Source organism: Clupea harengus, chromosome 6, assembly GCF_900700415.2.
Source record: "Clupea harengus chromosome 6, Ch_v2.0.2, whole genome shotgun sequence".
In the NCBI taxonomy this organism is placed as follows: Eukaryota; Metazoa; Chordata; class Actinopteri; order Clupeiformes; family Clupeidae; genus Clupea; species Clupea harengus.
Genome location: NC_045157.1, coordinates 20,868,768 through 20,894,970, shown reverse-complemented (window position 1 = coordinate 20,894,970; position 26,203 = coordinate 20,868,768). Strand labels below are relative to the sequence as shown.

The 26,203-nt window shown below is 43.9% G+C and overlaps 2 protein-coding genes across 2 annotated transcripts in view; both read left to right on the top strand.

Moving 5' to 3' along the window:
• pcsk6 (proprotein convertase subtilisin/kexin type 6) overlaps positions 1-20,413 on the top strand; it is a 28,246-nt gene extending 7,833 nt beyond the window's left edge. Inside the window, exons 7-21 of the mRNA XM_031569357.2 lie at positions 2,176-2,348; positions 2,672-2,884; positions 5,136-5,236; positions 6,536-6,639; positions 6,945-7,062; positions 10,917-11,105; positions 13,224-13,360; positions 13,902-14,084; positions 14,190-14,292; positions 14,551-14,747; positions 15,244-15,331; positions 16,182-16,285; positions 17,067-17,196; positions 19,115-19,227; positions 20,286-20,413. Coding sequence (XP_031425217.1) covers positions 2,176-2,348; positions 2,672-2,884; positions 5,136-5,236; positions 6,536-6,639; positions 6,945-7,062; positions 10,917-11,105; positions 13,224-13,360; positions 13,902-14,084; positions 14,190-14,292; positions 14,551-14,747; positions 15,244-15,331; positions 16,182-16,285; positions 17,067-17,196; positions 19,115-19,227; positions 20,286-20,383 — 2,051 coding nt within the window. The 3' untranslated portion in view covers positions 20,384-20,413. The remainder of the gene's footprint in view (positions 1-2,175; positions 2,349-2,671; positions 2,885-5,135; positions 5,237-6,535; positions 6,640-6,944; positions 7,063-10,916; positions 11,106-13,223; positions 13,361-13,901; positions 14,085-14,189; positions 14,293-14,550; positions 14,748-15,243; positions 15,332-16,181; positions 16,286-17,066; positions 17,197-19,114; positions 19,228-20,285) is intronic.
• Positions 20,414-23,932: 3,519 nt separating this feature from the next.
• snrpa1 (small nuclear ribonucleoprotein polypeptide A') lies at positions 23,933-26,193 on the top strand. The gene is made up of 7 exons (XM_031568699.2): positions 23,933-24,139; positions 24,335-24,482; positions 24,850-24,928; positions 25,076-25,122; positions 25,222-25,324; positions 25,614-25,693; positions 26,042-26,193. The coding sequence occupies exons 1-7, from the start codon at positions 24,058-24,060 to the stop codon at positions 26,184-26,186; spliced, it is 684 nt and encodes a 227-aa protein (XP_031424559.1). The 5' UTR covers positions 23,933-24,057; the 3' UTR covers positions 26,187-26,193.
• The last annotated feature ends 10 nt before the right edge of the window (positions 26,194-26,203 follow it).

Sequence of the window (26,203 nt, the reverse complement as noted above, 5' to 3'; positions counted from 1 at the left end):
GGAGAGGCATCCCTTTGGTAGTGTGCATTGTTAAATGTGCAGTCTGTTTTGTTTGATGAAACTATGAGTAACTGGATGTGCGTGGCCTCAAACAAGGCAATGAACAGGTCGATGTTTGACCCCTTCTGGAATGTGTCTTTGCAGCCAACATCTGACAGCCAACATCTGAATCACTGATTGTTTTATTTACTTTTTTGTATTATTTAAGATTTAGTTCTCAGGAGGTTTATTGGGTGGGCTTAATGGGGAGGCATTTTATCACAGTTATAGATGCAAACTAATGCCAGAGAGCATGCCTTTGTGGATGTTTGTACAATGAAATAATCTCTCTTGTGGATCCAGCTCCAGTTGCTTCAGTAGACACATATAGCTTTAAAATTCAAAACATTCCTCAAGGCATAAATTCAATTATGTTCTACCCGTATGTTCAAATGAATTGTGACTTCTGTGAGAGGAGTAATTCATTATCCCAAGCTGTTTGGGTTACTGCACTCAAATTGTTTGTTGGTTGCTTCAGGGTGTGAAGTTTTGCTTGTTTGAATTTCCCTAGGTGAATTAATGCTCAGATGAAGTGTTTGCCAGGTTGATCATCACTAACACAGTCATGTTCTTTGAAAGATTTTGTAGGAAGTCTTTTGAAAGCAGGTGAAGTTAAGAAAGACTGTACTGAAACACTGGAGCAATGAAACCCATATTTCCTCTCCTAATAGTTAAAAAGGATCTTATAGAACACCACAATGATCTGGTCTTTCAAACAAGAGCTGTGTATCTGAGATGTTTTGAGAATCCCCATACCTCATTAGAATGGTGACAGGCATTTTAGTCTTAGACTGATGGTGAATTGAAACGGACCCAGAGTCAATGTTATTGAAACCTATTCCCTTGATGGCTTCATTACGTGGGGCAACACTTCCTATTTCAACGAGCGCAGTTCTCCCCAGCTACATGACTGCCTGCCATAATTAGCTATATAAACATGATTCACTCACTCCTTCTGAAGCCACCGAGTGGAAAAAAGTTGTTTGTGCTGTGCTATTTTGGAACCTGCAAAATCCATTTGCAGTGAAACACAGCTTGTTAAGTTGCAAGGCATGATAGAGTACCATTGATTCTTCTCAGTTTTCTTAGTACATACTGTTTAAAACATAAAATGGGAAGAGAAGAAAAAAAATAGTGCCAGGCAAAGTGATTTCGTAGCATCAGCTCTCAAATGTGGACACAGACGCGCACAGACGTGCCCAAGCCGCGCGTCAGAGATATCACTTAAGAACCTTGAGTCATTGAGCAGAACTCGTAGCTGGTTCAGAAGGCTGTATGGCTGCAGGTGTATATTTCAGTCATTCTCTGTTATCTCTCATTAGCAGATTTTCTCTCCAGCTTTAGGAGATTAAATAAACTGCTAACAGCTGCTGCCAAAAATAGATGGGGGGTGCTATGCACCTGCAGGGCTCAAAGTAACTAATCAAATTCATTCTAAAAGATTTGCAAGTCTGTAATTGATGGAAATTGTTCTGCCAAACACACTGTCAGACTTTGTGTGCCATGAGTTGTAATTAGTTTTGTGTTTAGAACTTCGAGAAGCTCCTCTGCCTCCCTGCTACCCCCCCCACCCCCCCTCTCTCTCTCTGTCTGTCTCTCTCTCTCTTTCTGTCTGTCTGTCTGTATGTCTGTCTGTCTCTCTCTCTCTCTCTCTCTCTGTCTGTCTGTCTGTCTGTCTGTCTGTCTGTCTGTCTGTCTGTCTGTCTGTCTCTCTCTCTTTCTGAGAACATGCTCATTAATTGGGAAATGAGAAGGGCAGTAGGGATAGAAAGAAGTGGGCAAACAGAAGGGCAGTGGGTTGCTCGGACACAACCCAAATCTAGTTCCCTGCTGCACGATGCATATGCCTCCAAAACAGAATGTGACATCTTCTTTACGGCCAAAACTACGCGAGACAAAGACAAAACTGAAAAAGAACATGAAAAGAAAGCTGTGAAACTCACTGTTCCTCATTAAAACGCTCAACACGGCTGCTTTTGTTTTAGGCTCTGTGGTACTTCGCGTCCTCACAGCAGTAGCTGTTCAACAAAGGCCCTTGATTGCAATTATGCAGTGTATATGAGTGTGGTGAGTTTGTTGGTATTTGTGTTTGTGTGTGTGTGTGTGTTAATACTTGTGATGTGTCTGCAATCTCAGGCATTCGGATGCTGGATGGAGATGTAACAGATGTTGTGGAGGCGAAGTCTCTTGGCATCAGACCCGATTACATTGACATTTATAGTGCCAGCTGGGGGCCCGATGACGACGGCAAGACGGTGGATGGTCCGGGCCCTCTGGCCAAGCAAGCCTTTGAAGTGGGCATTAAAAAGGTTGGCAAATGCCTGCTCTGTGCAGGTTACCCTGTCATTACGGCCATCTGAGGGAAGCTGCAGTCATTTGAACATAAGACGGTTCATTTGGGGGTCGCCGTCACATCAAAGCCTCTTGCACATAAACGAGGGGATGGTTTTATATTACCTGAGAGGCTTCACAATTGTACTGAGCCTAAAGCCCCCTGCTGCTAAGGGGAAGACACACATAGAATTAAATATATCCTCTGCCAGTATTGAATCGACCCCCATAGGGCAGTCCTGGGAAGGTTGACATAATGAGGTTTCCTTCAGGTGCTGATTTATCTCTTCCCACCACACAGGGCCGGAAAGGCTTGGGCTCCATCTTTGTGTGGGCCTCAGGTAACGGTGGCAGGCAAGGTGACCACTGCTCCTGCGACGGCTACACCAACAGCATCTACACCATCTCCGTCAGCAGCGCCACCGAGAATGGCAACAAGCCCTGGTACCTGGAGGTGTGCTCCTCCACGCTGGCCACCACCTACAGCAGTGGGGAATTCTACGACAGAAAAATAGTTAAGTCAGGACCTGACCCTCTTGACCTGGGCGATAAAACAATAATGATATGGATGGCGATATACACATCCTCGATAGCAATAAGAAAACTGTGAGATAAAAAGTTTGATAGGTTTGGCTGGTTAAATGCAGAAAAATACGTACATAATGAATTGAAGTACCGTTCCATAAGCAAAGCTTGAGTGTGCTCTGAGTGACTCAGAAACAGCCTATCATATTCATTGATTATTGATTATCTCTTGATTGTACTGTTTAGAAAGAGAGTAGCGCCACTCCAGTTGCCTGTGTTTTTCTTTTTTCCAGTATGGAAGCGCATGAGGCAGCTCAAAAGTTCCAAACATTGGTTTAACTTCATGAAATTGCAACCATTGCTTGCAAATGGTGACTGGAGCTGGCATCTGTCTCAAGTTGTTGCAGCTAAACCTGCTTTAGCCCTGTTGTTCAATTTAATTTAATTTAATTCACGACGGACAGAAGCAACTATTTAGCAGTCCATAAACCACGTGATCGTTTAGCAAATTTGACTTCTGTTGGCGTAACTCTTTCTATACGGCTTGGATTTGATAATCTCAGCCCTTGCCACCCATTGGAGCAGGCAACTTGTCATCAGTCACGTCCTGCCACCTCTAAATCTCAAGAAACCGGCCATAAACAATCTACAGTGTTGAGGTGCTGTCACCCACTGTGATAAAACATCAGAAGGCGTTTTTTTAAATAGTGAAGTAGTTCAATTCAGTCTTTTCCTCTTGCTCTTTTTTTAATAAAATAATATATATATATAGTGGTACGGATGCAGTCCGCAATTCCTTTTCAGATTTGAGAAAGGTTGTTGATATTTGTGCTCAACAGCCAATCAAATGATACCCCTACATTCCATGCGCCTGAAGCATCGTGTTAATTGGCTGGGATTGTTTTCCCTTTTACAGAGTCAGGACTGTGTACAAACACTGGGGTTTTTGAGCACAAACACTGAATAAGCAGAGGACTGTGAGGTGCAAGTTTATGGGAATACAACTGATTATCATGAAAAAAATATCATGATAATGTTTTCGGCTGTATCGCCCAGCCCTACCTCCTTCTAAAAAAACATGCCCGCTGACAAATGTCTTTGCCATGGAATGCTTGCACCCACTTGTACTCACATGCAAGGAGGATATGTAGTGTTCCAAGTAACATAATCACACAAAAACACAAAGTTAGTTGGAGAGAAGACAAGCCTCTGTCTCTGATTTCTGAGATCTTATCTGTCCTGTTCTTAGGCTCACATGCAGTCACACATAGACAGTCTGTCTTGCACCATCCATCTCAAGTCATTTTGTGTTTAATGACTTTTGGCACTGCCAGGACCATTATCTATCAAGCCTGTACAGTTCATTTTTTGTTGCAAATTGATAGCCTTTCTCTACTGGAATGATGACAATATAAATATCAGTGATATGGTTCAGATGTTTCGTTTGCTTTGTTTCTCTTATTACATATCCACTGGTGGGGGATGGAGGGAAAAGTAGTAATCCCATTCAACAATAATATTTTGTCTGGCTTGTATTTTAAATGGAGTGCTTCTGGGAATTGTTGAGGAATCTCTTCATGCCATTGCATGTGGAGTGTGGTTTTGTAGCACAGCCCAGCCCAAAGTCATATGTGATCCGTCAGACTTTTTTCATGACGCATGACATCCCACTCGCTCTTCTCTCCAGTTCTTTCCAGTCAGCGGCAGAGGTAATATGAGGTGGCTGGTGCTTGTTGGGAACATAGCTGGCATTCATTGGCTTGTTTCAGAGTGAGGTGAGAGCAGAGATTTGCCAAGTTGCCCGGCAGAGGTGGGTTGGTCTAGGCTGTATTTTCTCTGACATTATGGGCCTGTGCATCTGCGATGGGCCATGGCGAGCGCCTCACCCCCACCCACACACACCGCCCTCTGCAGGCAGGTGTCATCAGTCACAGGTTACGCTCTGACATTCACTGCTTGTGGCTGCACTCCATCTCTCTGGGTGTTCTGGTGTAGCTGCGAAGGGCAAAAAGGAAAATATTTACGTTCAGGTCACTGAACATTGCCGATTTACAGCACCCGAGCTTGGGACCCAACCACCCTGCCTCACACACAAACACACACACACACACACACACACACACACACACGTATGTGCACCCTTGTAGTTTATCTAGTCATGGACTGGCATCAGCTGACTTCAGGGGCTTTGTTGTAATGGTGTGTGTGTATGTGTGGTAATGTTGTCCCCTCTGGCGCAGGTGACCACGGATCTTCGGCAGCGCTGCACGGACGGGCACACTGGCACCTCTGTCTCTGCTCCCATGGTGGCCGGGGTCATCGCTCTCGCGTTGGAGGCCAAGTCAGTAGATGTCTTCTCTCTCCCCTTCTAGACACATTACACCCCCACACACACATTACTGCTACTACCACTGCTCTTGATCGGTCTCCTCTCCATCTATTTAGATGCTCTGCTGACATATCTTCCTCCTCTTGCCCTTCTGACTCCCTACGCTGTCTTGTAGTTCTCCTCATTATTTCACATTGCACAGAGTCGATTGTGGGAAGCTTAGAAGGCCGCTGTTTTTCTCTCTATTTGTTTTGGAGCGATGTTTGTGATGAGTCTGTTTTCAGGACTCAGTTAAGTTTAGTTTAGTTTATCATTGTTTTTTTTCCTCCTCAGGCAAGTCCTTGAAAAGTCCTTTTCATGCTTTTGGTGCAATGTCAATACGATAGAGACAGAATACATCCTTTTGCATTGTGACTTCTTCATGGAACTTTTATTATTGGTATAATATTTCAAATGGGAATATTACATGGGCCTTCAGAGGTGTTTTATCCCATTAATCTGTGGATATATCACTGGCTCCTCTACAGCGCATACATGGCAATTTTGTTCTATGAATTTACAGTTTCAGTGTGAAATCCTATAGCACTAATGTCCATGTGTCAAGTTTCTGGAGCTTAATTAGTTTTGTGCGTTCATACCTTGAAATTGAGCGGTTGAGCTCACAGAGTTATAGTGTAGTTATAGAAAATAGTTTTATTCTGTTGAAAGGTTATGTCAATATGCTTTAGCACAGTCTGTCCCTGTTCTCATAGTTTTCATACAGAGTTTTGTGTAAATTAGCACTGGATGTTAACAGGGGCATTGCTCAACAACAACATTCTCAGAATATTGGAACAGATGAATGCAGACTGTTTTGTAGGCAGTCCTCTCTTGTACTGTCCTCGGATTCTCTGTTTCTCTCCCATTCTCCCCTTCTGTTTCTCATTTTCTCGCTCATATTTTTTTTTCTCGTCCTATTTCTCTCTTTGCACTTGTTGGCTCTGGGAAGATTGGAGTTTTCAAATTACACTCAAGGATAAGCAATTACAGTGGTTGTGAAATCATTTGCATTAACAGTGCTTCTGTGTGGGTCCCTGCTAACGGACTTTTTAAATACCACACAGCTGTGCTTTGCATCCACAACAAAACCAAGCCTCTTTCATAGGCTTCTAGTTAACATATGGTCAGAGGAACCTGTTGGTAGATGGTTATTATCCGTTTTCTGAGATCAAAATCATTAGTATAAATTTCCATGCTTGGTATACATACATGTAAGCGTGAAATAGTTGCATGCTTTTCAATGGAATCAGTGTTTGGAGTGTTGTCTTTCAGTCCCCTCATAACCTGGCGGGACGTGCAGCACCTCCTGGTGAAGACCTCCAGCCCTGTCCATCTGAAAGCTAAGGACTGGAAAACCAATGCAGCTGGATACAGAGGTACTGTATTATATACCACTAACCTTCAGCATTTTTACCCATGACCTTCAGGTTTAGACAGCATTGACTCAGTCATTTTAACCTTACGAGGAAGGAGAAAGCAATGAGTTGTGACCTTTCAGAATAAGTTGTCACAAGTGCAAGAGTTTAAAAAAGACACGTGAACTTAAAAACTGTGTGGTGTTAATAATTGAATCAAGAGATGTGAAGAATGCATCCTAAAATGGCGGTATGCTGCCATCATTGTCAATAAAGGAGCAGATGATTGAATGACCCATCTGTGTGCCCTCTCTCTCTCTCCCCAGTCAGCCACCTGTACGGCTTTGGTTTGGTGGACGCAGATGCAATGGTGGTGGAGGCCAAGAAGTGGAGAAGTGTTCCACCCCAGCACACCTGCACCAAAATCTCAGATCGCAGAACCAGGTATAACCATCTCTCTTCCTCTCTCTCATCCTTCACCACTTCTCTGAGTATCGCTGTCTCACCTCATCGCCCTCGTACTTGCTTATTAATCCTCTCTCAGAAATGACTGCACATGGAATTGGATTAGAGGTTTTTTGATGTGTGTGTGTGGTGTGTTAGTTTGAACACTACTCAACATTGTGCTCTGAAGTGGTACCGTGTCAGACATTGTAATGTGGGTTAGGTGAGGTTTTCTTTCCCCTCAGAACTTGCATTTGTTTATTAAGAACCCTTTGCTCAGTCCACCACTTTGATCACATCACTGATGCCAGAATCAATCAGAGAGGCACTACATAAGTGAATGTGCATCCCCAAGGCCTTTGCTCATTTTCATTTAATATACAGTATTATACAAATATGGCTGACTAGATTCTAATGTATTTGTAATGAAGATAAGCTCTAATGTTTGAAGACTGTATCTGATGATAATGCTTTGTAATTAGACCCATTTGTTTTCATCAGTGAGGGCATTGTGAGTAATTGGAGCATGTCTAAGCATTATGAGCTCATTGCTTTTACAACAAAGTGGTTCAAGCTTCAAAGGATTGGGGGCGTACCATTTGTCGTTAATACGCATACAGTATAGACGTGCCGCCTCTGATGAAGAAAAAAGTGCCAAAGCCCTGAGAAATAATCTGCTGTTCAATGAGAAATAATATGAGGTGTTGCATCCGTTCCCTCTATAGTGAGAATGATTGAATTAGATCTGGCACTTGCATGTACGGGTCGAATGAATTATAGAATTTAGCAGTTGGCAACACAGGTTCTTTCATTATACTAAACAAAACAAAAAAAAGATTTGTGGTGTTGCCTAAACAAGTCTTGAATCGCTATGGTTTTATTGGTGATAAAATCTGAGATGCCATCGGAAAGGGAAAAAATCGGAGGCTTTTGAAAGGGGACACATGAGTTCACTCCAGTGTCTCTTGGCTCTGCTTGACTTCCTGTGCTGTGTCAATACTCTGGGCTCTTTCTCCTTCGTGCTCATTATCTGTGGAAATTGCAGAGCGAAATGTTTATGCAACACTGTTGCTGTGTCGTCGCACGACCTCCCAACAAGACCTGCTGTAAACAATCATGGATGAGGGGGCATATCCAGGCTGCATTTTATGTCTGGCTTGATTTCATGGGCCGTTGCTCTCCACTATAAAATCGCGAGGGACGGCAGTGGAAGTACTCAATTGCAGAAGACCCCAGAGAATGCTCCCGAGTACTCGGAGAGGGCAGGGTTGAGCCGTCGACTCCCATTGAGTGTCAAGTGCTTGGTCTTTTACATATCCGGTGTTTGCTATGGGTTCTCCAGAATACTGACTGAGTGATGACAGTGGAGACCAGCTTGGTCAGACAGGGAACCGCTGGGCAAACCCCAGTGCAGCGCCATAGTGGCCGTGGCCATTGTTTCGTGAAATGAGCTTAGCTGATGCTGGAGCAGTGATTTACTGAGGGTGGGGAGAGGGTGAAAAGCTAAGGTGATTATTGTAGGTCTGTGTGGCGTCAGCAATGGCGGGCACAATGAGGAAAGAGTGGTGCCTCATCTACATGTATACCATCTCTTTTTGGAGTTTAATTTGGACCAGTGCCTTCGATGCTGTTGAAGTTGTGGTCATACACACATGTAAGTGATTGTCAAAACAGTGTTTTTTTTTTTGGAGGGGGGGGAGAGAATCACAAATATTAAAGCCATGGAGGAATTATTAATTGTTACAGCCACATTGGGTTTCATGGGGGTTTATGGCATTTTCAATTTTTGCCTAAATTATAGAGCAATTTCAGGGTTTTTTATATGTACTTGTACTACAAGGCCTGTGGTCAGTTTGGCACATTTCACAGGACATTTTAAACATGCATTGCTCAATTCCCATAAAAACAATCTGGTGTATAAATTATGTACAATTGTAAATGTAAAAAATATATATTTTTTTCAATTTTCAATCCTGCGGTCTAATATTTGGGATTTCTCATATTAATTCGTCTTCCACCAGAAAAATGAATGAATAAATAAAGGTTGTGTAAAAAAAAGATTGAATTGACATGTAATATCTCTTAGGTATTGATTTATTTTGCCCTCTGGTTCACGGTCTGGGCTAATCAGTAATGTGATGGCCTGATTTGTAACCTTGGGCTGTCAGGCACCTGCACAAATAGTACCCAGGTGGTGCTCAAGCACCTGTCCCTTTGCCCTCTGACTTGACCGAAGTGCCCTTTTTGCAAGACAAAACAAGACACCTGCCTTTTCTTACTATTTTGAATTTTATATTTTAGATACTTTTTCGAGTTCTGATACTCACAGCACGAGCTTCCTTTGCCACAGCAACCGCAGTTTATGTGCGCAAATCAAGCCCCCTTCATTCATTCATTCATTCATTCATTCATTCATTCATTAAAAATGTGTTGCTGTAGGTTACTTTATTTATAAATAACTGTCAGTGAGAGGGATGCCCTTGAGCACCTGCTCCCCAAGATGTCTGTGCAAGGCCCTGCTGCAGATTTTGTGTTAGATTGAGCTACTGCATTTTCTCCTCAATAAAGTATGACCTTCACCATCTATAGTGGCAGCACTATCACAACTTGTTTTGCTCTGACCAACTTGATTGTGAATGAGGGCATTGGAACATGGCCCATAAAAACACCCGACCACATAGCTTCTCTCCATGTTTCTCTGCTGGAGTGTAAAGCATGAAGTAAAGACTTTCACACCAGATTGTATTCTCAGTTCTTTCCAGATATGGACACTTGCCTATTTCATCTTGTAAAAACCCTCCCTTTTTGTAATCTGCCTCTATGGACGCTTACCTCAATCTATAGTTTTGACATGGAACCCTTAATTCTTTTTTTCCTGCTGATTGCTGGCAGAGTGTTCTGGAGCTTGGTGGAGTGTGTCATCTTGCCCCTGACGCAGTGCTGGTTAGCTGGCTTGGCTGAAACGGTGGGAGTTGTGTGGCTGCCCGAGTCCTCGGTCTGCCCTATTGATCTGTGATTGACTTTTATTTATATATGCTCCGAAGAGCTGCTGCTGCTGCTAGAGTTGAATCAGTGGGACAAGTTTGCAGCAGACATGCTCAGTTTGAATCTCATTAGTGTAGATCGAGCACTGATCGATTTTCAATGTCCCATGCCTGCAGCTGTGGAAAATGTCACGGCTGAATGTCAGACGAGAGAGAGAGCGAGAGAGGAGAAACGATGCGTTGTGTGCTTTCATAAAGCTGGGGACCTACGTTTTAGCGAACTCTCAGCTGAATTGCATCACAGAGAAAAACAAGAACTGAGGATAGACTGCAAACACTGTTTGAACAGAGAACCACAATCTCGCGGAAACACGAAGGAAAAGTCACTTGTTTTTGACTCCTCCGATCTTTTTATCTGGGAAACAGGGAAAAGTGTTGCACTTGTGCTACTCAGCAAGCCCACCCACTTTGATTTGGACTGTGCCTGTTTTGAATGCATCATAAATACTGATTTTGGCCTTTAGAGGTTGAGTCATTCTCTAGCCATCTGTACACCGTTGTTCCCTGGCATGGTCGTAAATGCAGACATTTCATCTTGACTCAATCACAAAGCAGCCATACACAGCAATACACTAAACAAGGACTTAGTTCAATCTGACTGTCTATGTATCGGACTGTTAGTCTATTTGTCTGTCTAATGGACTAATGTGTCTTTCTGTTTCTTTCTCAATCTTGATGCTGTCCGTCTGTTTTTCTGTGTTTAAATTAGGCTGTTGATGTCTCTCTTTCACAGCCTCTCTCTCTCTCTCTCTCTCTCTCTCTCTCTGAGTGTTTAGTATTGCAAGCTGAGCCATGGGCCTTGTATTGCAGATACATCCGTGCGGACCAGAAGATGAACACCACCATCACCAGCACTGGCTGCAGCGGTCATCCCGAGCAGCATGTGTCTTACCTGGAGCATGTGGTGGTGCGAGTGCTAATCGTGCACCCGCGCCGGGGAGACCTGGAGATCAACCTCATCTCCCCCTCAGGCACACGCTCGCAGCTGCTCGCCAAGAGGTAGTCCACATTTCACTGGCATCACTCTCTGCCCACACTATCTGGCACCGTCAGATTCATACTGAAACCTGTTGGCAGAATTCTGATTGTTGCTGTTGCCATGCTGTACTTTAGATGCAAGCTTCATTCTGGAGGCATAAACGTACAGACCTGAATGAGAATAAATACATTCAGACATGAATATTGCCATTTGAATTCACACCCGAACACGGGTGTAACTGAGGAATAGATTATGGCGTCCCTGAAGTCTGACTCTTCCTCTCTGTTTTTCAGGTATTAAAATAGGCATTAAAAGTTGGGGCTTCCAGGCTTGATGTTCAGAATTCTGTCAAGCATGAAACACACACTCCCGTCACTCACAGAAAGTTTGATGCCTTTGGTCTCTTGACATCTCCTCTCCCTGTGCCCCCCCCCTCCCCTCCACCCCCCAGGCTAACTGCTCTTCCCTGGGTTTGGTATTCTCCGTGCGCTGCTCGCACTGCAGTTATAGGCACTGAGGGCTTCTGATTGTTCTCGGAGCCTCATGAATAAAACAGAGGGCGATTGGTGTTTCAGATAGATCTCCTGTTTTTTTTTTTTTGTATCGGGGGAAATCTGCCGTCGACATCAAATGTAAGTGGCGGAAAAAATGGAGTGCCACTGCCTTTGTGTTTCAGGGGCACTTTAATGACTTTAGTCGGATTGAAATCACTGTCATTATCCATGGAAGCTTCAGTGTCCTCTGTGTGGTTTTTGTTTACGACTCCATCCCTACAGAGCCACTGCTTACAGTATCAGAGAGCTCTCCTCTTCAATTATAAATACAACTAAAGAAGTAGTAAAAGATGTAGCAACAGATGCCTGCACTGTATGGCTCCGCTCAAGACTTTATGAGGACCGTCTATTTACAGATCATCCTTGAGCAATGAACTGGTTTGTCCTCTTATTGTAAAAATGCTAAGATCGCCAAACAGAGCCAACAGCGTATTCCTGTCCAATATGTTGATGCTTCTCCAGGAAAACATTTGCCTTGAATTAGCGCAGAAAGCCTGTCATTTGGGGCCCAGCAGTCGTATTGAGTCATTTACGACGGATGTGTCAGACTGCTCAATTTACCACTTCATTTTCTCCCAGTGTGCTTGGAATGGTCCAGTGGTGCCTGCAAAGAAAAAGAAAAAAAGAAAAACCTGGGCACGCAGATTGTGTATGCTCTGATTCACATAAGGATTCATTTGGAGGGTCCAGAGCTCATTTTGTGCTCAGATGGAAAGCTAGCTGCGAGATGTTGGCTATGGTGTTGATTATCTTCCCTGACAGCAGGGGAGAAAAAGTTTTTCTCTAATCTAACTGAAAGGAGTTCAAAGGACAGCCTCGCACCGGCGAAACACAAAGAGCTTTTGAGCTCATCTACATTCACCCAGCATGGGGTGGGAGAATAGATGAGCATAAAGCCTTGGAAGTCCAAGCCAGTTCATTAGTTGCACAGGTACTGAGAGCAAGGGGGGGGGGGGGAAATTAGTTGAATGCCCTGAACAATCAAACGCAAATTCCATCAATGCAAATCCAGCTTCCAGACACCGAGCATTACCTGTGTTTGTTTCGATTTCGGATGTTTATTATGTTGAGGCTTGTCCTTTTTAATTTGTTGTCTGTCCGGCCCTGTTCCATGTTGACACAGACAGATGCAAGACTTTGTTAGAGTTGATATTGTGAGCAAAAAGGCAATTTTTTTTTGTCTTTCCTACCTTATTTCTTTTGTGCTCACACAAAACACAGCCAACGATCTTGGAATGCAAATGACGCCCGCTCTTTGCGATAATAAAGATTGTGATCTGAAACATTATTAACTTGAGATTCCAACGAGGATCTTATTTCCCTGCTTTCTCCCTCAGAATTTTGAAGTAGAGAAATACGATGCCGTTAACTTCATGCGAGATGCGAGTCTACAAGGGACAAAACTGGCTCATTTCTTCAGAGTACCAAATTAAAAATGTAGTTACTAACACAGTGCAGGGAGATTTGACACAAGATGGAAACCATCCAGGTAAATGAAATCAAGCTTCACGAAAGCATTCCTTTCTCTTATGCAAGATTTCTCCTCATTTTCTGTCTCTCTGCTCAACGTCCCGCTGTACCCAGGCTGTTTGATAACTCCAACGAGGGCTTCAGGAACTGGGAGTTCATGACTGTGCACTGCTGGGGAGAGCGAGCCGAGGGCCAGTGGACACTGGAGATCTCCGACTCGCCCTCTCAGCTCCGCAGCCCCGAGGTTATGGGTGAGCAATAATGATCCTCCACTCCCTTGTGCTACTCGCACCTTGCATATGCTCAGCCTTGAGGTCAGTGAAGGGGTAAATTTGTCCCTATAATTAGGTATGGTATTGTTTTGCCCAAGAGAGAGCGAAGAGTGAGGACATTGTGGTGTCTGTAGAAGTGTTGAATTTCAATTTGTCCTCCGCAGGCTTGACTATTGAAAATCCAGCCTTACTACTTTGTGACATACAGTCCCCTCACTAAATACAATCTTTGTCACATGTTGAATATTTACAGTCATCTCTGACTGATTTACTTACTGCTCCTGGTTGGCATGTAAATCGTCAATGGGTTATAAAGCACCCTTTCATCCGCCAGAGAATGTCAGCACCCCTTTATTAAATGCACTTGAACGAAAACATTTTATTAGCTCCCCTTCCTCTTTTTGATACACCAGTCACCTACTCAGCACACTAAACCAGGGCTGCCAGGACAAAGAAAACTAGTTATCCGGGATACACAGCCAAAGCATTTCATCTAATGTGCTAACACTTCTTCACCCAGGTAAACTTAAAGAATGGACCCTGATCCTGTACGGCACCTCTGAAAATCCATACTACTCTAACGGCTCCCACCATTCCCGCTCTCGGATGCTGGAAATTCCGAGCCTGGGCAAAGACCTGAAAAACCCTGAGCCATCACCAGTGAGCCCACAAGAGGAAGAGGAGGAGGAGGAGGAGTATAATGGTATGATTTGTCCCAACTGCCTGGCTGTGGCTTTTATAATGTTGGATCAGTGCTGCTGTTGGCCACAGGAGCTTCATCCGTCTCTCTCTCTCCCCTTTCTGTCAGGCTCATGCAACAGTGAGTGTGGAGATCAGGGCTGTGACGGGCCAGACGCTGATCACTGTCTGAACTGTATCCACTTCAGCCTGGGCAACCTCAAGACAGGGAGGTAAAAGGGCTACTGTTCCGTCTATTTCCACTTCATTTATCAGCCAGACAGCTGTCAACTCCCCCACTCCTCTATGCACATTCTATCCTATTCCTGTTCAAATCCCCCACAGCTCTTTAGTGTCCAAAGGCTGAGATAAAGACGATATTTTTGTCCTTTTCTATGTGATATGAGTGAATACTTGATATTTTGTAATATGCCATTCCCAACCCCTTCCAAAGATGAGTTGTGTCTCCCCCCCCCCATCCCGTGCTGTAGGACATGTGTGAGCCACTGTCCCCTGGGCTTCTTTGAGGACAGCAGCGCTCGGAGGTGCCGGCGCTGCCACCGGGGCTGTGAGAAGTGCACGGGCCGTGGGCCCAGCGAGTGCCTCTCCTGCAGACGAGGCCTCTTCCTCTACGCCACCGAGAGCACCTGCGTGGAATCCTGCCCCGTGGGCTTCTATGCCGACGACAGTGAGTCTCCCATTGGGATGCATGTATAGAGGCCGACCCACCCCCAATAGAACAGGTTTCCAGGTGGTGTTGCATCAGCTCCAATTGTACTATTCCCCCAATATGGAATGTTAAGTCCTATATTTGTTTACTGGCATTGTGTCTGTATCAGTCAGGCAAAACAACAGTTAACACCAAAGTTTTAAATTCCCTCCATCTGTAACAAATGTAAAGGGCCAGAGAGGCATTATCTCACGTACTCAAACACATCTGCTTACCGCTTATTTACTGCAGGAATTTTGCATATAAATGTGCGAAATGACAAGAGCTAGGAAGAAGACCCATTTGCAAAGCTACCAGACAGATGTTTGGCCAAGAGGGTAGTTCTTGTGCACTGTAAATCTGCCTGTTCACTGCTCGTTATTCACTGCTGCTGCTCAAAACCATATGTAAACCTTTAACCGGTGTCTCCCATCTCCAATCTTCTCTACTTTTCTTTTTTCTCTCTTTAATATAGTCCAGAGGCAATGTCTGAAATGCCATGAAAACTGCATGAAATGCCTGCGTGACGCTGATAGGTGCACAGCCTGCAGTGAAGGCTTCAGGTAAACATAACAGGTGATCGTTAGTCTACCATGTTGATTTTAGACTGCGCGCCGGGCATATTAAACGTGTGATGGGGGATAATCTGAAGGCCTATCGTGGAACCGGAGAAGCCACACTGTGTTTTCACAGTCGTACCTGCCAGTTTACCTTTGAAGGGAGGCGGGTATTTTTCACAAAGGTAAAAAGTCTGGGAAACCATTTTTATAAGATAAGGTATGTAAAGCAGCAATACAGACAAGGATGCTGGACATTTAATATTTGAAAGTGTAAATAAGTTTTTGTCTGTGGTACCTTCCTGTTGCCATTGTTAAGCTTTCACCTCAATACCCTACCGAGAGGCACTGATTTAGACACCTCTAGTAGTAGTGCAGAATGCAACTCCATTGTGAATTACTTCCTTCTCCTGTATCTCCTGTTGAGAGGAACAATGGAGTAGCAAAAATGTGGTGGGATGGCCAGGCTAGACAGACAGCACACATCTGGTCATCTTTATGCATGGTTTGTTTTGTGTGCTTTTCTCTGTCTGTCTGGCAGTTTCTCAAACCTGAAAGCTGTTTGTAGTTATCTGTTCTTAGAAAACACAAAGAAGACCATTAGATTTTGACATTTCTTAACACAGGACTTTTGAATGTCATTAGAGAGGGGGCATATCAAGCTGACATTAATCATGTTTTTTGTTGTGCCTCTGGATCGTGTGTCCAAAGTCTTTGTTGTTTTAGGTTTTGGTTTCTACAAGTCACTCTAGCTATGAGTGGTTGAACGTTGCTCCACAGTGTCAGTCTTTCGTAGAGCTGACTTTTTGCCTGTTTGAGTTTGTTTATGTCATGTCATGTTTGTCTTTCTCTTTAGCTTGGCAGGGATGACCTGCGTTCCTGAATGTGCCAACGGAACATTCTTTCACCTGGAGGAAATGAAATGTAGCCCCTGCCACTTCTCCTGTTCCACCTGTACTGGTCAGTGTTGCCCCGCGCTTCACAGAGGACTTGTGCTCCCATGTGTATTTCATTGTGCATAATAGAATCAGACCAGCAGCAGTCTGTCTAGAAGTCATGTCTGTCTGGTAAACTTCCTGAGTCCTGGTGACCATGTGGCTGCCATCTCAAAACTGTGTCAAAGGTCCTGGGTCTGCGTGTAAAAATTCACTGGTCGATACTCTGCTCTCAATCTGACTGTCACTAGGTCCTAGTTTGATTTGACCCTTCATGCCTGAGATATGCATTTCCACGTTGCGTGTTTCCTTACTCCCTCCTTGAGTGGTGTTTGTCGTGGATGACACTATAATTCTCTAGTCAACCGTAGTGTAATAAACCTGCTGAAGGGCTTTTTTTCTTCCCTCCTCTAATCAAGACACTTTCCCCAAGAGGTTTTTTGCGAAAATGCAGCAGGTCGCTATTTGTTGCCAGTACCGTTGTGTGAAGCTGAGCTGATTCTATTGAGTGGGATAGGTCAACAGATTAAAACCCAATCTATGCATGGCATATTGTGTGCGTGTGTGTGCTTGCGTGCGTGCGTGTGTGTGTGTGTGTGTGTGTGTGTGTGTGTGTGTGTGTGTGTGTGTGTGTGGGCTGGTGAAACCTCCAGAGATGGATGCTGCTCACGGCCCAGCTTAATTAGTCCATCTATCGCAGCTGCCTCTTCCACCTGTAATGACAGTGGGGAGGGGAGGGGAGTGGGGTGAGGGAGCATAACTGTCACTGGGGCGTAGGTGGTACTGCTTGTTGTTTATCCACACAGGGCCAGGGAAGGAAGAGTGTATCCGGTGCGCCAGAGACTTTCTGCAGCAGGACTGGATGTGCGTCCCAGAATGTAGTCCTGGCTACTATGAGGGAGAAACCGGAGGGTTCCATCACCAAATGTGTCGCAAGTGAGTCTTAACACCCCATAAAATAGAAAACTGGCGAATTACACTGAAAGTTTGTATTCTGTCTCTAAACTCTAAACTAAACATGGTATTTGAGTGTAAGACTGAATTTCACTGATGCCGTAAAAAAATGTTTAATTTGTAATGCATTTAAATAAGTAGATGCTTGCAGTAGAAAAGTCATGCAATTATTCAGTATGCATATGCATCTTTTGCATATACCATATCAATATTTTACTGGAGAGGCAGCTGTTGGAGACTGCTGTCAGTCCAGTCTGTAGGTGGCGTTTCCACACATTTGCTAGGTCTCCCAGTTGCAGCAGAGAGGGGTGAGGTATCAGATATGACTGACTTCTTTTGGCAAGGAAGCTCAAATAACATTGCTCCCCTGCTATTAAGAATATATACACATTAAGATGTGTGCCACCCACAATGATTGTACCATCAAAGATTTTTCAATGATCTACTGGAACAGCAGACATGAATGCTGAGATGAATCAGCTGTAAAGTGAAGATGTGGAATGATGTGACCAGGCGCTCATGCCTAGCTGTCGTCTTCAATACATCTTGATTTTCAAATGCCACCATGTGGCCCTATTCTCTCAACATGATCATATATTTTCATATTTTTTTGTTTATTTGGGCATTCAGTTTGGTTTTCTCTGTTTCATTCATTTCCATAATTGTCTATAAATCAGTCCCCTGGGGCAATAAGAGAGGGCCAACCGACATGACGGGGTATAAATCTCTCACCTGCACCACCACAGCTAAATTTATTGTCCCATCACAGCACTTTAGATCACAGTGATGGGTGAGAATATGGGCAGCACAATACAGGAAGCTGTTTTTGACACATGCTTTAAAAAAAAAAAATCAACCTGTTGGTTTATGAGGGCCGTCAAAAGTAAATAGAAGCTTTTAAAGAAGGTCATGCTCTGCGATTGCAGAACAGCATTGGTGCCTCTCTCCAGGAAATGAATGTGAATTTTTCTCCCTGGTCACTCAGCAGCACACAGTAATACACAAGGACAGCTATAAAATATCTGTAAGAGCAATAACCCAGGCATCTGCAAGCCAGCAGCAACAAATAGTGCCTGAAGCAGCATACCTCGTGATAATGGAAGGACATACTCTGACTGAGAATTACTCATCATCAGGAGATTACTGAAAACGCAGAATGTTCCGGGGAAGAAAAAAAAGTCCCAAAGCCAATAGTTTGTCTGTTTTTGAGATAAACATCCCCAAAGCCCACCCATGTTTTTTTTTCTAGGAATGGGAAAGAACACAGAACACTGCTCGTCAGTGGAAGACAATCATCTATCGTTTGCTAGAATCTCTTCTTCTGTTTCCTAATCACGCATTGTGTTTTATTCAGTACATTAGACTAGATTATATTTTCATTGTGGTTTGACATGCCTTGAGTATAGCTCTGAGAATATACTTAAGATATTTAAAAACTCAGAAAGGATTCTAAATGGGTTGTACAAGGATAGTGCTAGACATCACCTTTCTCTTTGGCATTCCTAAAAATGAATTTGAAACAAAGGTGCTCTGGGAATACTTTAATCACACAGCATCTCCTCTGCTCTTCCTTTCCCTTTACTCCCATCCAAACTGAGTAAGTCCCATCTCTCCACATGCTGAGATTTGTCACCCTGCTGAATGACCCAGTGCTCCTCGCCGCTCCCTCATCACATGGGCATCCCTGATAAATATTAATGTCATGATGCTCCTGTATTTGTTTAAGCCAGTTTGTCACCGCAGGGAGAGGAAAAAAGTTTCACTCTGTAACACTCACACTTTTTTTTTTTTTCCCCCTCTCCTCCCGGAGGGCCTGGCCTGTGTGACCTCAAAGTTTTTTTTTTCACATTTCCAATCCCGACTCTCATCTCCCTCATGCTGCTACCTGTTGTTTCTCCAGGTGTGAAGAGAACTGCCTGAGCTGCGAGGGCCCGGGGCTGACGTGCACCAAGTGCAGAGACGGCTACAACCTCGTCAGCAGGACTTGCATTGTGAATGCCACCTGTAACAACGGTGAGTGGAGGAGGTTCACAAGCAACAAGCAAGGGAATTTGGGGGGGGGGGGGGGGGGGGAGCAGCAGACTCAGCAGCTTGGGAAATAAAAGTCTCTGAACACGACGCGGCTGAGCAGATTGTGGGCGGCTGTAACAATGTCACAGCAGTGATTCACGTCATGCTTAATCATCCTCAAGCTCAGCGAAGGAAACCGCCACAGCTGGGGGAGTCTTAATTGGCATCGGGGAGAATTTTGGGCTCGGACGTGCCTGATGGGGTAATAGAGTGTCACTGTGTTTAAGCTAGCGGCGGGGGTGCAAGTGCGTGCTAAAACCACACTCCTTCTGCTCCATCATCCCCAGTGAGTTTGAGCAGAGTTCTGTTAATTACGGAGGGTCTTATTGCTAAGTGCACGTCCTGGGGAAACAAAGACCAGTATAAATCGACAGTCTCAGCTCTTTTCTGCATTTGTCCCTCTGTGTGAAGCCTCTGAGGTTTAGGTCCACAAAGCCTTGCAAAGTTAGTTGCACAACTCTTTCAGCCGGAGCCTTGCGAGCGCTCGGGGTTACCAGGGGCGCTTGTCACTGGACCCGCCGGAGGGAGAGGATGTGAGCTGGGTTTGAAAGAGCCACACGCTGCAGCTGCAGTTTGCCATGGGGGATGCCAGATTGGCAGGGCAACAACAATGTTGCTATGAGTAAACAGAGCCCTGCGCACCCTCACTGCGGTCTCGTCCCATTACATAACATGGCCACAGACCTAGTTACCAGGGCCCTGCCCAGCTGGGCCTCTGGGATGGCCACTTCCACCAGATGAGACTGGGCTGAGAGGGTGAGTGGAGATGGGGCTCACAAAGAGGTCGAGGGGGTAGCAGAGGGAGGTTGGCAGGGCTAGGAGAGAGGGAAAGAGTGGGCACTTTGTTGGGGAACGGGGGACAGCTGGAGTGAGGGGTAGGTTGTGTATGGTATGAAGCACAAAATGGATCTGAGAGAGAAGCCTGCACTGACTGCCTATTTTACCTTTGTCTCTCTCTCCCTGGCTTTTCTCTCTCACTCTCTCTGTTTCCCCCCGTGCAGCAGACGAAGTGTTCTGTGAGATGGTGAAGTCCAACCGCCTGTGTGAGAAAAAGCTCTTTCGCCAGTTCTGCTGTAGGACCTGTTTGATGGCAGGTTGAGAGAGAGAGAGAGAGAGAGAGAGAGAGAGAGAGAGAGAAAAAGAAAAAAAAAGAAAAAGAAGGTACTCAATAGATGGAGAGTCAGCCTACCCAACTCACAAATGTTATCCGATGTATATTTTAGGTTAGTTGATGTCTGTGATTTTATTGAAAATAATCTTCATTTTAATTAATCCCTTTAAGGGGCATATATATTTTTAAGATGTGTTTTATAAACTTCATACAGTATGCAACATGTACAAATTGTTTATTTTTTAATTAAAGGCTGCATTGTTATGAACACTAAAGTCTGTACAACTGTAAATGGAAGTAAATATCTGAACCACTGTCAGTAGAATTACATTTTCAACAAATTGCAGATTTAAAGTGAGAACTTGAACAAGGATTTTGAATAAAACCATGTGAGATGTTATGGGCTACAAATAGATTTTGCATTTTTAGATAAACATGCTAGTAGATGAAATGTTTTAACAATGCAATTTAATGCAGTTGTACATTTGAGAAAATGTTTTCGATGTCACAACTGTGCTTCAAGATGTTATGATGGCAAAATAAATCAGAAAGTGGTTAGAAACTCTTGTATCCACATGTAGACCCTTGTATTCAAATGGCGTGTCTTCTTTACTGATTTATGCACAATTAACTTGGAAAAACTGTCTCTTCACCGTAACTTATTTGCCTTTATGGCAGCCTCTCATTTGTGTGTGTGTGTGTGTGTGTGTGTATGTATGTATGTGTGTGTGTGTGTGTGAGGGGTGGGGGAGCGTGCATGAGTGTGTGTGTGTGTCTCCTACACCATGAAGAAAATCAGTGACCTTTTGTACTGACCACATATTCTCCATGGTAAATACTCATCCTTTGGCTCTGATCACACTGCTGTTGCCAAACACTTAGGACTTGAACTTTTACTGGAGGGGTTTACATTTCTTATCAGCACATTCTACTCGCCTCGGGTGAGTGAGTGAGTTATCGCTCACGCGGCTAAGCTACTTAACCGCCAAATGGTTTATATAGCTGACAGGTCATTATTTAGGTATATAAGTATTTAAATGTATAGCCTCATTTTGTTTCTGTGAGAAATAGATCGGCCTTTCTGCAGTGTTTGTACATATTGCAACGTGTAAAGGGTAGTGAAGCTTCTGTGTGCGTAATGAGAGAATGTGTTGTTCCCAGAATGCAGTGCAGATGTTAGAGAGAATGTTAATGTGTAATCCATGTACAAATGTTCAAATTTGCAGTGATTCATCATGTCTCCTTTTTGTGTGTAATGTTAGTGTGTGTAACTGCCATCATTCTCGTCCGTGCACAGACAGTGTTGTTGCTATGTCAACGTTAGATCTCCCTCCTGTTTCTCCCCATCTGTATCAGTGATTCCGACCTGTTTGTTGTGTGCGCCATAATAAAAGGCTCGACACCAAAGAAGCATGCGCCTTGTTCTTGTTTGACGTTACATTGGTGTCAGAAGTGGGACCTGATCAACCATCTGCAGTGGGGTGGGGCACGGTCGAAGAGCTGTATTCCTGTAAGTCCAGCTGTGTCTCCGCCGATGGATCCGGCACTCCCCACCCGGGACCAGACGCTGCTACCACTCCCCTGGGAACCAGGCTCAGCAGCGCACCCAGGATGGACAGAGGAGGTGGCCACACAGGGAGCTTTAGGACGGCACTGCTGCCTAGCCGGGAACCACCACCGCGGCAGCGGAAGCACCTCTGAAAAGAGTGATGAAGCTACCCCTGCTACAATGGAGAAGGCCTGCTCGAGACCTTCCTCGTCCAAGTCCAGCTAGCAGCCTGGTCAGCAGAGGAGAGGGTCCAGGTCACTCTCCACCTCTCAAGTCCTTACAGATCTCCAACTGGCAGGGCAGGCCAGTTGGCCAGCCATCAAAGGGACACTACAGAGCTGTATCGACCAGCAGAAGTGAGAAAGAGCCTTTCAAAGCAAGAAAGAGCTGGGTTGCATACGCTGCTGACCTGTGCTTGTATACCCAACATGGCTGCTTGACATTCAAACACTGCAAGGAAGAAGAGGTTGCACTCCATGCGTTTGTCTGAAGCTTGCAGCCAGTGCGACTTTGGGAGCACATTGGCCTAAGTGTGCTTGGGTCCCTGGCGGCAGCCCTGGCTAGGGTGGAGCGAGTGGAGCATGACTTGCGGTCCACTGTCATGAAACACAGCCAGCCTCTCCAGCGGCTGCCAGCAATGACAGTGGATGGGAATTCACCAATCCCCGGCAGCCTCGACGAGACCAGAGCCAGGACCAGTCCTGAGCGCAAGAAGGGGGCTTCCCTGGCTCATCCAGATCCATTGAGGCTGAGGCATCGCCCCTACGCTCACTCCCTCACCATCAGCCACCGAAGACCTCCAGGGCCCTCTCAACATCAGTGGCAGCTTCCCCAACTGTGTGCGTAATGAGAACAGAATGCAGTGCGAATGATAGAGAGAATGTTGATATGTCACTTGTGTTTAGGTGTTCAAATTTGTTATTGTTCACTTCATGAGCAACACTTTCTGTTTTCATGGGGGAAGATCGTCGTCTTTACTAAGGATAGCTCCTTCCTGACTCCTAAACTGAAAGTGAAAATGCAGGCCTCTATGGTTATGAGCTTTCTGAAGCTTATCTCATAACCAGATTTACTCACAGAAATAAACACACAGTTTCTAAGGGTCCTATTATAATCTTTTGTTATTCTTTACTGCACATAACATCTCATTTTTTCTTGCACATTTAATTGCTGGTGACTACCTGGTTTCTTGTCAAAGTCTGCCACCCCTTGGGTAATAATGTAACTGCACGATAGTGTAACTACATTTAATGTTTTTGTTCAAAGGTTTTGATTGCAATTTTAGGTGGTGTATTACAATCCTCATAACAAAATGTAATTTATTTATTTATTTAGAACAATTCTTCAATTCTGGATCTGTCTTTACAGGATGGTTTCTGCCAGATTAAATCACCTATGGGCTTGTAATTGCACAGAGTTTATTTTATAGCAGGAAGACAAATATTAGTGTTTACTAATATTTACTAATTACTTTTTGAGCAGCTGATTTAAAAATATATGACTCAAAGTGCTAACTGTCACAACATGTAGACCAAGTACGTATCTGTCCCCATAAGCAAGATGGAAGGTATACAACATTTCCCAGTAGCTTTATGAAACCCCTAAAGTTGCCCTATACTTTATCTGTAAAAGTGGCTGAAACTTATTTATTAACTTATAATTAATGATAATAAATAATAATAATCACCCCATGGCTCTAATATTTCCATTACATCGATTTATCTTTCACCAGTAAAAAATAAATAAAAAAATACAAATTTGAGGTGGAGGTGTTATAAAAGTGCAATGGTGTATTTATTATGGTTTAAAATCGAGCTGGGGAGAAAAATGGAAGCATTTATGGCCTAGACTGGGTCAGACTTCAACTAAGATTTCTCAAAATTGCGTTGATAAATGTAGTACATTTTGTGTGGATCTTTCAGGTGTGGTATGGCCTGTGATGCGTTGTATGAACCTCCGAGCCAGCAGCTGGCGGTAAAGGCGTTTGACATGCTTGCTCTGGGCGGCAGTTCTAGACGACAGACTACTTCCGGTCGGCAGCGTGTTAAGTTCAAAATTAGCCGTAGTCCAAATTTCAACAGTAAGGTGCAACGTTACTTGAATATAGGTCGATATGGTGAAGTTGTCTGCAGAGTTGATTGAGCAGGCCGCTCAGTACACAAACCCCGTGCGAGATAGAGAACTTGATCTTCGTGGTGAGTCCCTAGTTAAACGTTCGCCTGCTAGCTATGTAGAAACAATAAGGCTAGGATAAGGCCAGGGCTGTAACAGGTAACGCTAGCTGGTATTGTCATTTTGGGTTTTTGTAAGCAAGCGATGCAAACTGTTTCTGGCTCGTTAACACTAATTAATTTGCCGTTTTAATTTATTGACCTATCCTCCCTGCGTAGGTTACAAAATACCTGTCCTGGAAAACCTTGGCGCCACGCTGGACCAGTTTGACACCATTGATTTCTCTGACAATGAAGTCAGGAAGCTTGATGGTTTTCCCTTGTTAAAACGGCTTAAAACTCTGATAATGAACAACAATAGGATATGGTAAGTTATGAAACAATGTCTATCAAAGTCACACCATCTGGTAGCTCGTTACAATTTAGCCATTCAGTCAAGAATTTTGCCGGGAAAGTTTAATTTCTTAATTTATATTTATCTTTTCAAATTGTAAACTGAAAGCTTAACTTGTTCAAGTTTTTAAATATGTTATGTTGTGCTCATATTCTATTGCCATATCTTGTCTCATTGAACACCTGGATGTGTTTTGGCTATGCGAACCTGATTGGTTCCTGGTACATCTAAACAAATCAAGCTCACATTACGATACTAAGGCAGTCATTTATGAAATGCTAGCTCATTGTGTGTGTTCGTTACTGTAATGTGAAGCACCCTCCTTTTCTTGAAATAATAGCCGAATAGGTGAAAACCTTGAACAATCCTTACCAAGTATGAAGGAGCTCATTCTCACGAACAACAACATACAGGAGCTGGTAAGTTGCTGATTTCGTCAATATTTGAATGTTGTGGTCAAGAAAACACAATTGCAGTTAGCATATTCTATAATGATAATGGTTAAGATTACTTTTATTGTGTAGACACGAAAAAACGTTCTTTATCCTTTTATTTACTCTCTTCAGGGTGATCTGGACCCTCTTGCCACAGTGAAGACACTGACTCTCCTCAGGTGACAAGCTTTGCGTTATTCCAGTATGCATTACACTTCAATATTTTTGTAAGGCTGCCAAATCATTTAAACAACTTTGCTCTTTGTCCTTCATTACAGCCTGTTAAGAAATCCTGTAACCAACAAGAAGCACTATCGACTCTATGTAATCAGCAAAATCCCTCAAGTTCGTGTTCTTGATTTTCAGAAAGTGAAGCTAAAGGTATGAAACATTTTCTGAAAATACATTTATGATTTAAAATGGTTATATTTACATAAGTTGTACTGATTGTGCTACAACAGGCTAAATAATTGTTCACTGGCCTTTAAATTATGGCTTCTATTTATGATCCTTACCAGTCACGTAAGCTGGATCACATAAGCTCACATGGCTTTTTAATTCCTTTTAAGTAACAGCTGGAATGGATGCATTGTTGCCTCCTGGCACACCCTTCCATGACTGATGTCATGATTTGAATCTTTCACTTTAATTGTGTGATGTATCACCATAGGAACGGCAAGAGGCGGAGAAAATGTTCAAAGGCAAACGAGGTGCTCAGCTTGCAAAGGATATTGCCAAGCGTACTAAAACGTAAGATGAAAATCCTTGAACTCAGCACAGTTCCTCTGAATCACTGCAGTGTGGACTGGGTTATGATGATCGCAGAACCATTTGGAACGAAAACACAGCAAAGCGGCATCTCTATTTTTTGCAGGAATGCAGTCAATTTTGCTGTGGAATTTGGAAAAATAACAATCAAAAGAAGCAATCATAACCCCCCTCAAACAGTGTTCAAGGAAATGGCTGTGTCAAGGAATTGCCTTGTATCAGTTTATTGACAAAGATAAGATGCTACACTACAGATCGAAGCGATGGTTGAAAGGTTTAAGAGGCAATGCAGCTGAACTATGCCTTCTAAATCGAGTGTGTGTGTTTCAGGTTCACCCCAGGGGCTGTACTTCAGGCTGACAAGAAAAGGGCAGGGCCCACTCCTGCTGATGTGGAGGCTATAAAGGCATGTGTAGATTGTGTCCTTCATGTATTTATTTCTGTTTCTGTCATCTTGGTTAGGAAATGTTGCTAATGTCCACATGTTGTTGT